This window comes from Haemorhous mexicanus, chromosome 18, assembly GCF_027477595.1.
Source record: "Haemorhous mexicanus isolate bHaeMex1 chromosome 18, bHaeMex1.pri, whole genome shotgun sequence".
NCBI classification, from domain to species: Eukaryota; Metazoa; Chordata; class Aves; order Passeriformes; family Fringillidae; genus Haemorhous; species Haemorhous mexicanus.
Genome location: NC_082358.1, coordinates 686,558 through 701,567, shown reverse-complemented (window position 1 = coordinate 701,567; position 15,010 = coordinate 686,558). Strand labels below are relative to the sequence as shown.

The 15,010-nt window shown below is 44.0% G+C and overlaps 1 protein-coding gene across 2 annotated transcripts in view; it reads right to left on the bottom strand.

Moving 5' to 3' along the window:
• Positions 1–623: 623 nt before the first annotated feature.
• The window catches only part of RALGAPB (Ral GTPase activating protein non-catalytic subunit beta), a 62,953-nt gene continuing 48,566 nt past the window's right edge, over positions 624–15,010 (bottom strand). For both annotated transcript variants that reach the window (XM_059863028.1, XM_059863029.1), the window contains exons 24-30: positions 13,888–14,053; positions 11,056–11,178; positions 10,205–10,341; positions 9,247–9,355; positions 6,801–6,879; positions 6,244–6,392; positions 624–4,623 (exon numbers count right to left, since the gene is read on the bottom strand). In XM_059863028.1, the coding sequence (XP_059719011.1) occupies positions 4,430–4,623; positions 6,244–6,392; positions 6,801–6,879; positions 9,247–9,355; positions 10,205–10,341; positions 11,056–11,178; positions 13,888–14,053 (957 nt within the window). In that variant the 3' untranslated portion in view covers positions 624–4,429. The remainder of the gene's footprint in view (positions 4,624–6,243; positions 6,393–6,800; positions 6,880–9,246; positions 9,356–10,204; positions 10,342–11,055; positions 11,179–13,887; positions 14,054–15,010) is intronic.

Here is a 15,010-nt window from a genome sequence, read left to right as displayed (position 1 = left end):
CCAGAGAAATAGCCCCTGCATCGCAGCAGAAAGACCAACACACCTAAGTCCTGCAGCCCTGCCCCAAACTGGGAACTCAGCCCCTCCTTAAGGGGCTCAGAGATGGTCCATGGGGCTCTGGCTAGATGGCACGAACAAACCCTCTCTCTAACTCACCCAGTTCCCCAGGGCTTGCTGGGTGCATCACCCTTGCGGGACACAGGCCCCAGTGCTGCACAGCTCCTCTCCAAAACCAAAGCTGAGGAGTCCTCTCCTTTCTCCCCTCTCTGCCCAGACAGCAGAGCCTTCACCCTCACAGGACTCTGCACCTGAAGCACATGGCTCCTCCCTGTCTGCGGGGTTGTCCACACCTAAGATGGGAAGCAGCACATGAAGTGACTGAAGAACACTGGCAGGAGCATCAGGCTCCCTTCAAAAGCCAGTCTTTAATGCTTTCACTCCCCAGACTATTGAGACGCAACATGATTTTCTTACCTATGAGCCTCACTGTTCCCAGAGCTATTGAGGGGCAGAGGGTGTGCAATTCTGCTACCTCTATCTCCTGTTGTCCTGAGAAACATCTTCATTGGAGAATTTCAACCAAGGTTTTGGAAAATACTAAAAATTGACCAGTGCAAAGTTACTAGATAAGAATCTTTAAAATTTATTGGACTAATTGTGTTACATTCAATATTTGATGTGTTTCTCCTGGACAAAGAATTGGCATAAATACAAACAAGCCTTTGTGTGCCTTCCCTAAACGAATAAGAGATAAAGTACTAGAGACAACAGAACATAGTTCACATCTTCATATTTACATTTTACCTTTACAACTTAGCGCCAGGAATATTTACAGAAAAATACAGTAAGAACAGAACGTTCATGTCTTGGCAACATACAGGAATTCATACAAATTGTCTATGATTGAAGCACATGATATCTGGCATTCTCACTTCTAATTGCTCCTGCTAAATCCATTGGGAAAAGGGCTGTGTTTGCTTTCAAAGGTATCACTCAATTACACAATCAGGAAAGTGCATCAAATTTGTCTGTGAGGCTGAAATTTAGTTTTCTCCTCTTCCTGGGCATGCAGAACCTTGTGAAAAGAAACACTGTGACCTACGGAGCACCCAGCAGGTATGGCCCGGGGCAGCCAGGGCTGCTCCTCCCTCCAGCCTTGCACACTGCTACCCACAGATGCACCAACTTCAACAGACACTGTCCTCCCCCTCTCCTGCTTGCTGTAAGGTTCTAATGCCTTCCTAAAAGTACCTTTAAAAGAATGGCTTTTCTTTAAAAGTCTCTAGTAAGGTACTAAAATGTAAGTTCAACACATTGTTAACACAGTGTTAACAATGTGACAGTGGTCACTTCCTGCTGTGTTTAAACAGAATTATGAACCCAAACTGAAAGGCTGGAGGAAAAGCGTCCCCAGGTTAATTACTGTGGAACACTTGCAGGCTGGGGGTGGGGGGTGGTGTCAGCCCTCATCCTCTCTGATGGACAGGGATGCTGACCCAAGCCACTCAAGCATCAAGTCAGGAATTCAATGTAGCAGTTTGTGATATTAAAAAAAAAAAAAAAAAAAAAAAAAAAATCTGGATTCTTGGCTAACTCTTGCAAGTCACCATGGAGATAAACTTCATTTGCTCTGAAACTTCAGGGGAAAAGCTCTCAAGACAGTACTGTGGACTAGCTAAAGCCATTGGAGTTGGGTCACACTTTGAGAGGAGATGGATATAATTCCCAGACTGGTGGGGGGCATTTTGTTATGAAGCCCAAGACCTCCACACATCCTGGGGAAGGAATCACAGTCCCTGCAGGCACCCCTGCACTGGCACACTGGGTGCCCACTGCTGTGACGAGCACCCAAACCATAAGGGCTGGCAGCACAGTTTTGCATCACATTTTTATACTGAACTGTGGCTTTCCTGAAGGCTCAACTTTCCAGAGGGCCAATCCCACCACGTACAGCCATGTCACACCACCTGTAACCTGCTCACCAGCTGGTTCTACAACTGAACTGATACATGATACATCCATCCTCTGGCACTGGGAGTGGCCACAATGTGCCCAAGTTCCCTTCTTTCCAGACTCCTGCCAAGTCATATGGCTCTCACAGCTGTTACTGCTCTCATGGGTATCTTTAGGTGAACATGGAAATAGACCCAAGACAACCCTTCAGCCAAGCACAGGTCTTTTTAAAGAAAGTAAATCTTCAGGCAGTCTACTTGACTATCCCTGTCAGAAACCACTCAGGGATTGCCCCAAGGCCCATCTGCATTTGTGACTGCTCCCGACTGCCTGGCAGCAGCACCTGGCAGCTGTGCTGCATCTGCCAGGGCTGTAACACTCAGCCATGGTAGGTGGGGTTGCTTTTACACTATCAGTGTATAGACACAGGGGTTGCCCAGGACGTTTATTGGTTACACATGCATTGCTCATGCCTTTTAAACCAGTGGGCTCAAGTGTGTTTGGCCATTAATTAGATCTCATAGGTACATAGTGTGGGTAAATTTAGCATCCTGCATTAAACTGCTCCTGGCAAGAGTTTGGTAGAGGAATGAGGCTGCCCACGTTCAGAGCACAGCTTGGCCAATGTGCCCAAACGCTGCCCTGGCGCTCCTTTGCCACATGCCACCTGGGCAGCAGACAGGTATGGGCCAGCCAGCACACATCCTGATACAGGGTTTTTTTTGGGTGGTTTTATTTTTTCACTTTTTATTCATCTGGATCAAATTCCAGAGCTCCTGAATTGAGAAGACAAGCACATATCAACTTGGCTGACCACCTCAAAGTCCTTTCACATGTATTTTTAGGGGCCTGTGTTTCCATGAACTCTTTGTGAAAAATCACAAGGAAAGCCAGGAGCGAGGTTTGTCCTTGGCAGATAAGCTGTAACGGAACAATTAAGACTGCTTCGGGTCAGAACTGTTGCAAAAAGTAGGTCTGAAATATCAAAATTCAATGCCTGACAGGTATTACTGCACTGCATAGCACTGTTATTAAAACCACTTGGAAAATAATGTGAAGAGCTCCCCAAACTCCTGCTCACTCATCCTCTTCCATTACCTGGTGCTGGAAGCATCAGGATCCTGCTGCTGTCACGCTGCACCTCCCCAGGAGTGTCAGCCACAATTCACTGCAGCAACAGCAGCTGGGATGTGCCAGGATCCAGAGGTGTTCCCAGGGCTGCCCACGCCCACCACACCTCTGAGATCCCAACTGTAGCTGTTAACATCTTTTCCCAGCACATCCTTTGAGTCCTGAACACATCAAAGCCACAGGCTGAAAATGAAAACTCCTGACTAGGTGGAAGGGAAGCGCTGCTGCCGAATGTGAGAACATACAGGAGATTCAAAACAATGTGAATTATAACTCCAAAGGGCACTCATGGCATTGGAATTAATGGGGAAAAGAAGAATTTGTGAATTTTCTTTTTGAGTTGTTTAGTCTGTTTAACAGGAGCTTCTGAAAAGTGTTGTAGAAGCTGCAAAAACTGCTTATACTATAAATAACAGGGAGGAGGCAGCCCCAAAATCTCAGATTTCAATCCAATGGAAGGAAGGCAAGTGATGTTTATGCTTTTTATGGAAATGGTGAGGATGTGATACAGACACTTGAAAATAAATTAAGTAGTTGCATTAAAAAACGAATTAAAAAATAAAAATCAAGCTACTGAAATGTGACCTTTTGCAACAGACCTGGAAGTTATATCCTCGTTTTTATATAATCAAAATCTCTATCCAATAATAACTCTTTTGAAAAGTCAAGTTAATTTCAGGTGATGGTGGTTGTCTCATATGCAGATGGACTCACTCGGAGCCCTGGTGGGAGTGGCCACATACAGCATCTGGGCTTTGGCTTTCAGGGCCTGCTTCTTCCAAGCCATCTTCCTCCTCTGGCTTCTGGTACACAGATGGGTTACATCCAGGATTCAGTTGAGCACTGAAGGGAGACTCAAAATGTCTTTGAAGTTCTTACAGGGAAAGTGTTAATGCTCTGGAACAGACTCCTCCTCCAAGGAAAGATCCTGCTCTCTTGCCCTTGGACACGTGGGTGCAGCAAGGCATATAATGGCAGGTTTGTTTGTATTCTTATTCCCATCCTCATATGCAGAGATGGCTTTACCTCGATTGTTTTCCCCTCAGAGCAAGACACCTACAGTTCCTAATTAGTCTGGAAAGGATGACTGGGTGAAGAGATTATTTTGCTAGCATCCAGGAAGACTAGAATTCAGTAATCTTCTGAGGGTAGGTGAATCAATTCAATATCCCAACTGCAATGTTTCAGATTCATTTCTCATTCCTCCCACATGGTATCTGCTGACTTGTGCTAGAACATGATTTCCTGAATTCCGGAGGGCTGAGAAAATCTATTGTTGTTATTTAACTGTTTTCATTCGTGTAGCCACCAACCTCTGATCTAATTGTCCTGGAAGGATAATGACCTAGGGGTTGCAGCTCTTGAGCCCAACCTCCTGGAAAAGTGAGGTATAAAACTCTGGCTCCAGCTGCCTGTTCCGGTATTTATTGACAATATCTGCTATTTTCTGTTTTCGGCGGACGTGGGGGGGGTTGTATGAGTCACTTTCCAGCCTCTTTCTCCGACAAATATTTATTACTGTCTGTCTCACTAGAAAACCTGAAAAAGAAACAACATTTGAATCAAGTTTAAATTCAGTCCTGCACCCCTCTTCTGGCCTCCCCGGCAAAGACAATTTTGGGTTCTGTCCCATCTAAACCCAGGGGAGATGTTCAGCACCACCATGTCAAGAACTTTTCTCAATGATAACAGACAGCTATGGTCCCCAGGCTTGTAAAGACCTTCACTGTAAAGAAGGAAGAAAGGGACTCACTCAGTGGTACCCTAAACTGACTGGAGGAGAAGGAGTACCACCCTTTGCTTTGCCAGTGCCAAGCAGCTGCCTGGAAGAAGCACCCTTGGGACAAGAGGGCAAGCCCAGGGCAGCCAATACAAGAGTCAAAGTACCACAGCACCAGCTATGCCACACATCTGGACCTTAGATGGGCCCTGAGGTTATACTAGGTAATTCCAGGGGAGCCCTGAGAATGAAAAAAGTACCTATCAGTACCTTTTTCCAGTAGGAATTGCAGAGCCTGCCCCTTGGAAAAAAGATGAGGAAAGACCTGATGGGTAGTGGCTGCAAACAAGTTTCTCCTCCCCTCACTGCCTTGCCACTTTTGTCACCCCCCTGTAACTCACACTGCTGGATGCAGATGGAGGAGGAGGCAGGGAATCAAAGCAGTAGCACTCAAAAGCTGGCAGCTAACTTATCTTATTTGATTCTGAAAGGAAATTTCTATGCTTCTCAGGAAGCAAGTATCCCTTACCCCTTTGCTGTTTCACAAGCTCCTTCTTAAAGACAGAAACATGTAGAGGATAGAGGACCTCACTGCACACAAACTACACCTGCTGAACTTAGAGATGAGAAAAATTTCACTATATTAACAGTCCTGATGCAGCAGAAAAACAAGCCCAACTCTAGGAAAACATACTTGATAGTTTTTCAGTAAAAGCCACTGTCATCAGCTGAATTCATAAATGCTATTCAAGGGCCCAGGTCTGGCTTCAATTTGCCAATCACTGAATTAAGCATATAAGCCCCAGAATCTGAATGTCACCTCCAAAAGCAGCTTTATGGTTATGTACAGGTATCCTAATGTTCATGACTTCATTTTACTCTGTCCTGTGTACTGCTCTCGCTGGGTAGGACTTCCAGTTACTGAAGCTAAATAGCACCAATACCAGGACAGGTCCATGAATCTATCCAAAAACAGAGGAAAAGGCAGAGGGCACACACGGAACCTGTTAACACACATCTGCATGGTATTTTTATTGAACAAAAGAAAATCCTCAGTTGCTGTGGTTTTAATCCCTGTCTGGCTTCCAAACCAGAAGAAACACACAGCATGCCAGCAAAGTAACAAATTCCATGGCACCCTCTGGTGCACCTTGGATCTCTGTGCTAAATACCAGGTTCAAATTTTGTATCTCTCCTATTTAAACAGGCCCTGTTCCTAGTTTTAACACTCCTTCCTGCTATTCTGGCAGCCAAGTGCTGTCCACCTGCTCCCTCTGCTGTTCCTGCTCCCACTGCTGCTGCAAACAGCATGGCTTTCATTTGTCCAGCAATGCCTAACACTTCTTCCAAAGAAAGATTCCAGACCATGTACTTTGCAGATATAGTATTATTATTAAAAAAGCCAAAAACATGAACATTCCTAAAACCCTTTAGCTTACCAAGAGCTCTCCTACTGACTATCATTCCATCCACCAGTGGGATAACCATGTTGAATTTCCCAGTTGCTCCTTGTAGTTTTATCCTGAATAAGCCAGTGTTTAGAGGATGGATGAAGATCACAGGAACTTCCTTCTCAGGAATGGTAGATCTTAAGGGAAAACACAATTGTTGAATCAGTTTTAAAGCACAGTTTCAATTAATGACCCCTTTAAGTGTTCAATGAAAGTTTTTAAATGCCTCATGGCTAAGGCAGCAGGATCCTGAGGCATGTTCTGAATCCTCAGAAGAGCTCGGTCAGTTGTACCACGCCTATGATCTCTGTCCCCACAGGACTGGAGAGCCCTGCACCCAGGGTACAGTGTGTATGCAGCATTAACCACCTCACAAGGAAGCCAGTCAGGAGGGAGGCTCATCACAGACTCAGATAATACTGCACATTTTCTGATCTTTAATTTATATTTTATCTGCAGTGATATTAAGATGTCTTTCATTTTTTCAACCAAAAACCAATCCACTGAGAAACCAATAAAAATAATGAAAATAAGAGCGGCCTTACCTCAGGGAAGTGCTACTATTGGCTGTGGTTTCCACACCAGTGCTAGTCTCAGATACCAGATCAGGGAGGGGGAAGTTTTCTGTAAGAACAGGATGCACCAAATAAAATTTATCTAATACAGTTTTGTATTAGTTTGGATTTGTTTTTTTTGTGTACAAGGAAAAATTATTTATCATCAGTCAAAACCACGCAGTCCTTGCACAGCCAGCAAGAACACTAGTGCTGTAAATGCCACTAGCATCTTTGGCTTCCAGTTTCAGCATTTGTGGAGGGTACACACACCTCAGTCATCTGCACTCAGATGAGGTCCCAAACCTCAAATTCTCACAAGCCAAAGCTCAAAATCTCTAGAGGAACCATGAAAGCAGGAAGGAGATGAACTACTTCAACCACAAAAAGAATAATCTTTCCAATTATTGTTCACTGCATCTTCACCCATCCACAAGTGATCAGCCTCCAGAACACTGTGAGGAGCATTGGACAATGCCAACCACTCCCACCCTATGGTTCCCTTGAGCCCTGATTCCACAGACATTATATCCTTCCTCAAATCCAAGCTCTGTGGATCTCTACCATAACAACTCTGCTGCCACGCAATTGGTAACAAAGACTGGATAATGAACGTGAATGAGGAAAAAGTAAGAACTTGAGTCCCTTAAGGGGATTTGGCACTTCCCAACACCTTGTTCAGGGGTTAAGAGATGTTGAGAGTTACTCACAAAAGTACTGTTCAGGCAGTGCTTCCAGCAGAAGGAGTCTAAGGCCCAAACCCAGATGAGGCCATCAAATCTGGGATGCTAAGGGCACACAACAGCTGGAGCAAGCAGAGGGAGATCACGGCAAGCCATGGACACACTCTGAGATGAAGCAAGAGGAGGGCAGGCAGTTTGCACCAGGGTGATAACCTTGACTACAAAGTGACAGCTTTTCAGTGTCCAGACCCAAAGATGTACCAGAAGCATAAGGTGAAAGCCAAGAAGATAAGGAGCATATGGCAGAGCCTCTGGGCTAGGAGTCACTTCCAAGAGCTGCCCTCCCCTCCATGCAACTGCCAGGCTTACTGAGGCTCACAAACTCATTTCTTCAGCTTCAGGCCCAGAATTCTGGGAGATTGCTATGGCCTGTGTAGTACAGCTGTTGCCCTGGCAGTGAAGGGGGTCTAACTGCCACCCAGGAAGGAAGTGGGTCAGGGACACCAGCTTGGAACACATTCTGGGCCAATGTCTGGACAAGGAAATGATGATGCAGAACTTGCTGTTTTCTTCCTGATCTCAGTAAGCCTCTGAGGGACATGCTGTGGACAAGGTGGTCTTCCTGAGAATTTATATCTACACTGAACAGGAAGCTCCCTAATGATTGCTGCTCCCATTCCCTTAGTCTGGAAGGAGCTAAGGCCTTAATTAAGGTCCACCCTTACTGCCAGACCGGGAACCAGGATTAGAAATCAAAGACAGAATAAAGCAGCAGTTCCTGACCAGTCTTGCAGACATTGGTGGGCTAGGCCAGTGCACAGAGACTCCCACATAGCACTGAGGCAAGGCCGTGGCTTGGAACCAGCACACAAGAAACTCCTGGGGATGAAGAATTCCTCATCGCTGCTCACCATGGCCATGCCATGGCTGTAACAGGATAAGCAAAGCTGGGTCTCTCCCAGAGCAGCAGTAACCTGAGGCAGAGAGGAAACACCAAACTAAGAAAGAAAGTTGCAAGAGGAGCTGGAGCTTGCCTGAGCAGAAAGGGAGTGTGGATCAGGCACCCTGAGTGCAGAACAAATGAGCCTTCCCCTGACGAGAGAATATGGGGTTCCAAAGGTGCCATCACACCAAGGAAGATGACGATCCCTCCAGCACAGAAGCAGCAGGTGTCAGAAGCCATTTTTTAAAAGAAAGAAAACCAGATCCACTCCTAGGAGACAACAGCCGAGGAGGATTCAAAAGCAGGGAAACACACCTGCCTTGGTGTTGAGCTTAAGAAGGCTCATTACAGCATTTCACAGTACTGCCAGTGCTAAAGGCAACTTCAGACCTCCATAGGCCACTGATTCAGGGGCACCCTTATGGATCATAACTCAAATACTGAAGAACTGATTCAGAATCTTAGCGTTGTTATAGACATTAATAAGCACTTATTTTGATTGTGAGGGTGGTGAGGCCCTGGCATAGGTTGCCCAGAGAAGCTGTGGCTGCCCCATCCCTGGAAGAGCTCAGGCTGGATGGGTCTTGGAGCAACATGTTTTAGTGGAAGGTGTCCCTGCACCTGGAAGGGGGTTGGGACTAGATGAGCTTTAAGGTCCCCTCCAATTCAAACCAATCAGTGGTTCCATGGAATCAGTGATTCCATGATCTAACATTTTATTTAATTAAAAAAAAAAAAAAAGAGGAACAGGTTTTTTTCTCTGGTTCCTGCACTGTTGTTACTTTAGTGAACAGTTAAAAGTTGTACATACCTATATCATCATAACGTTCCACCCAGACCACATACACTTTGGTTTCAGGTCCCATGGGTGGAATGGTTCGGCCCTGAGGCATCCTCTTGGATCTAGAAGTAGGACTGAGCTGTTTTGAACATAAGGGAAGAGTAGCATTTGCAAACATCATGAATCCAATAATGCAGCCAACAAATATTTCCCAGCTGCTCCTCAGTCATTCATAGCTCAGCCAGGTACAACCTCTGCAAGCTATTGAGCAGGGGCAGCTGTGCTGGAACTACTCACTGCAATCTGAGTTGCCAACCTACTAGTATTCAATATAAACTTATATATATATATATATATATATATATATATATATATATATATATATATATATATATATATATATATATATATATATGTATAAAATCAAGCTTGAATCAGAAGTTTTTCGTAATGTTCTAGAAGACCTTAAATGAATAACTAAATACATATTTGGAAATGAATTCTAAACAAGTAATCAGCAATAATAAGTCTTTCTTTTACAGATACAACAGTTCATGGTTTTCTGCTTTGTTAGTGTAGAAAAGCAACTTCTGGTACTTCAGACACAACTGACACTGCACATAACTGGGTAGGTAAGAAAAGTGTTCATATCTATCCATCCTCAATTTCCAAGCATGGATTTGAGGCTGAATTACTCTGTAAATATTGCATATACTCTTTCCTGCACACATTTCAAGATTTCAGGATGCATAGTATTACCATTTAGCATGTCTAAATGTTATACTGAAGTAGTGTAATCTTGCTATCTCCTACTGTAGAGGCAAATTCTGGGAGGACCAAAGCAGACATCAAAGATTAATGACAAGAAACAAGTAGCTCTACACACCAGGAAAACAAATCATAGTCAAAAGTCCTGAACACTGCCAGCATGCTTCTTGAAAGGAAAAAAAAAAAAGAGCACCATTTTTCAATGCAAGTTTTGCCTTACCCGCTGGGAGGGATTAAGATTGTCTGTATGACTGGGGAAGAGTTCAAGTGTCAGAGGCTGCTGCTTCAATATTCCTGGCAGCAGATCCATGTTGGAGTCACTTTCTTGGTCAGAGACACTGCTTTCCAGTGAATCAGCTGTAAGACAGAAGAAAAAAAGATGGGTTTTGTCTATTCTTTCACCAAAAAAAATTAAGCTGCCATCATATATAAGGTTTTGATACTAAAAAATGTAAGGCTTTTGAAACTATACATGCATAAATGTATGGTCAAGTCAATATAGTCCTCATAAGCAGAAAGGGAAGTTAGGAGATAACTGCCTGCTTTTCCAGAAACAGACTGCCAATGAAGCACTCCCTATGGGCTTACACACATCCCAGCAATTTCCTAGAGAATTGAGTCTCCTCCTTCCTACAGCTACACCATATTTTATTCCATGCAACTTTTAGCAAGCCAAGGATGCCATGAAAGCTGATGCTTTTCTACTTAGCAGTGGTACAGACACTCCTGTATATTCTGCAGGAGCACATCACTGACAGGAAAGGGAAAAAAAACCAGGCATCACCAGTTAATGGTGAACCACATGTCCAACCTAAAGCACCCTGGCAACAACAAAACTGCTGTGCATGCCTGGACATCTATTGAGGTTTAGAAAGGTACAGAACAGATGCCACATCTGCACAGAGTTTAAGGATTAGAATGCTGTAATTTAAACGTCCACACCTTTCTGACAAGGATCTTGCTAAACACACTACTTAGTTAATTTATTTAGGTTTTGCTTCTGAGAGAGTTCTCAAACAAAAAAAACTGTGGGTTTCATTTTTGTATAGAACATGTACAGACAGATCTTACTCAGGGATTCCACTGGTGATGGGACAACAAAAGCGATTTCTGTCAGGGCATCTGCATAATACAGCACCTTCTTCTGCCCATTGAAGATACATGCCCCAACATCTTCTGAGATAATTAGATCATCTGAAATGGACAGAAAAGGAAAGTTCAGCCAGAAGGAAGCTCTACTTCTTTACACTCTGCATCAGAAATGACCTTCAAATACAAAGTGCAATCAATGAGAAAAAATCATGCAAATCTCATTTTAAAATGAAAGGAGTCAAATCTCATGGCTAACAACCTTTCTCAGAGAAATATTTTTACTATCTTGAAGAAATAGGCATTTTGGGTTGGGAGTGGTTTAATTTTGAACACATTTCCAATGTACTGGATTCTTTATTTCCTAGTACTCTAGTAAACACATCTGCCACAAGAATACATCTACTATCTATTTCTGAGCATTCAGTCCAGCAACATCATGCAGTTAGTCATTCAATTTCCAAAGGATTCTAACATTTATCACTTCAGTCTGATACTATTCCAGAATTCCAAGACAGTTTCTACAGGCTCTCCTCAGTCTTTTCTCTGTCAAGCAGAGTTAGAAAAAGATCTGTCACCAATCAATGCAAGAAAGGTCCTCATTTTCAGTCCCCACTGATTTCCTCACTACAACTGGCCAATACTGGCCATCAGAGCAGAGAAAGTACTTCCCTCCCCCCTTTTCCTTCCCCATGTCACCTCCAGAAAGACTAAAAAGGACTTTAAAATGAATTGTTTCTCTGATCCAGTTTACAGAAGGGTTCCTGGGATAGCTGTCTCAGCAAAGGCACTGGAGCAGTGAAATTCAGCATACTGACAGAGAAGTGGCCAGAGACATGTTGAGACTCCAAGTTATTCTTCAGTATCAGGAAAAGATTGCCACATCTCCAGTGCACAGGCTCCCAAGGAGCAGCACTGCAACTCGAACCCATCTATTTCGGAATTTCTTTGATTTTGGAGGTGCTGCAGAGAAACATTCCCATGAAATTATTTTAACCACAATTCACCAGAAGCTATTTTAGACTCACAGAATCATTGACGTTGGAGATCATTGAGTCCAAATGTTAGCTCAACACTGCCAAACTCACCATATCCCCAAGTCCCACATCTTCATAGCTTTTAAATCCCTCCAGGGATAGTGACTCCACCACTGTCCTGGGCAGCCTGTGCTAGTGCCTGACCACCCCTTCCATAAAGAAATGGTCCCTAACAGCCAACTTAAACCTGCACTGAGGCTATTTCCTCTCATTGTGTCATTCATTACCTGGGATACAGACCCTGACTGGCTACAACGCTTTTCAGGGAGTAGTAGAGAGCGAGAAGGTCTCTCCTGAGCTTCCTTTTCTCCAGGGTGAGTCCTCCCAGCTCCCTCAGCTGCTCCTCATCGGACCTGTGCTCCAGCCCATTCACCAGCAGAACCAGATTAGAAGGAACCTACCCTTCCTCCCTTCCATTCTTGAGTGCTTTTTCTGTTTCCTTCTTCCCTGAGCTGGTTGAATTAATTCAGTTATTTAGTGGTCTGTGTTTTCATTCAAATGGCTGAAAAAATTCAAGCTGAAAAGTCCCCATCAAACCAGGTCCCTTGCTAATTCAGGGACCTGCCTTCTGCAGTTGTTCTGACACAGCCATTGCAAAGGGAGATCAGAGGGCTCTGCCTCTGAGAAAGTACAGCCTGACCCTGTCCTTAAAGCAAAATTAAATCCAGACCTGGCCATTCTGTAATCCATCCTGACTTGCTCAGAGAAAGCAATGCTTCTGTACTCTAACCTCTCCTGAACACTTCCAGCCTTCTGTGGTTTGTACTTTCATTCTATAACTTAAGGGAGAAGCCTCCAGCTGGCTGCAGATACAGATGAAGGGCACTCCTAAGACACAGTGAATGGACAGCAGAGCAAAGGCTACTTAAGCACCTGCAGCTGTAATAGTGTCACACCTGATGCCAACATCAGGTCAAGGATGATCAACAAACTGCAGCAGTCTTGCCACTGCCTTTGGGTGGCCCACCAGAGGCTGTGGCTCTGGAGATCACCCAGAACAGGTCTGGGCTTGGAGCAGTGACACTGAAACCAGCCCAGATACTACCAATTCCCAGAGGATCTGATCAAGTTGTCCAAGGGAGAAGCTAACCCAAACCCCAATTTCTCATCCTGGGATAGCAGCTCACATTCCTGAGGATCATTTTGGGTGACAGAATGGGGAGAGGGTGGTATATGACAAGCACAGGGTAGGAGTTGCTCTAGTGGAAAAAAGCAGAGCCCAGGAAGCACAACAGAGAGCCACATGGGGGTTCCAACACCGCCAGGACCTATAAACAGCGGCTTGAGTCAATAGTTCATTTTAATCTACCTAGAGAACACTAAAAAAAAAAAAATCACACTGTATTTCAAGCCTATTTGTCAATACACAGAACAATCTGCAACAGATTTCACCTGAATACTGGTTTGGAGTAATATATTAAAGACTCTTCAAATCTTAAAAAAAATAGCCCAGAGGTATTTTTTTTGCTGAGGCTACTTCCTCCCAACAACATACAGACATTAGTTTTGCTCACTCTGACTTGAAGCTTCATTTAATATTTACATGTTTCTTTCTAGCAAGCATCATTCATCAAAAAAACAAACTAAACAAAAACTCCAAAAATCAAAGAACAACAGCAACAACAAAAACTACACCAAAAAAACTCCACCAAAACCAAACAAGCCACCAAAAATAAAGCACACCAGTGTTCAGACAGGTAGACAGGAGCAAAAAAATTGTCTTCTAAAGGAGCCTAAACATTTTAATTTACTACAAAGGACATTTACTATGTCTTACCTTGTTCAGGTCCCTCTTCATCACTGCAGCTGTTGATTGACCAGCTTGTTGAGACATGACCAGTCCACCCAGGGTGCTTCCCAACATCAACAGACCAGCCAAGAGACAACAAGAACTCCAGGAAGTGAGGCTGAACAATTCTGGAAGACTCCATGTTCTTCAGGATCTGAAACCACCAGCAGCACCATGTTGGTACAGACGAAGGAAACAAGTCTCTTCCTCCCCAGCTTTTTAATTAAATTTTTCTCACCAACTTGTTTTTGCTCAAATACAGCTAGAGAACAAGCCTGGAACCCCTGACTTTCTGCATGGATATTACTCCCTGCTCCTCAGCATCCCCTTACTCTGCTTGGCCTTGTCCTGTTCAATCAACTTGGCTTTCTGCCAGCATTTTCAAAGCCTGTAAACCAGTGAATTAAATGGCTGGAAATGATAATTCTGAGACTCAAGCACCCATCAAAAAAAACCACTGAGTACTCAGTGCAGAACCTGCATTTGCACCAAAGGTAACACAAGGGTTTTCTAGACAGTTCTCAGTATTAGACCAAGTAAAAATTTGAGGAGAAAGATATTTTCCTCAGTACTTACCTGTACATGACACAGAGTGCTTTAAAGGGCAAGTATCACAGCACATTGAAGTATGAAACAGATTTTCCAAAACAATTTTCAGTAGCATTGAGTGTGCACTTTAATCAAACAACACATTATACTTTAATCCAAACATCACACTTAAACTTGAATTCTATTTCTGATGTAGATCTGTGATGTTTCCACATGTTAAGGCAATTTTGATCTTATTATGACCAAGTGAGAGCTGAGCCCTTCACCAAACAGCACACAAGGACATGTGTGATTTGGATACCAGAACCATTGGGGTTGGTGGAACAAACAATCCATTCATCCTTTCCAGGCCATGCAGGAATTTGCTTTGTGGCAGAGGCATCAATCCTTTTGGCTTGTGCAGGGACAGAACACTGGGACACAGGCTCCAACAAAGCAGAAATTGCAGGGATGGGTGCTGAAAGAAAAGCTTTCAGGCTGGAGGCTTTGTGTAGCCACACAGTCCTGACACTCCATTCTAATGCTCCCAATACAGTGTTCGGCAGTGACTAGACACACTGCA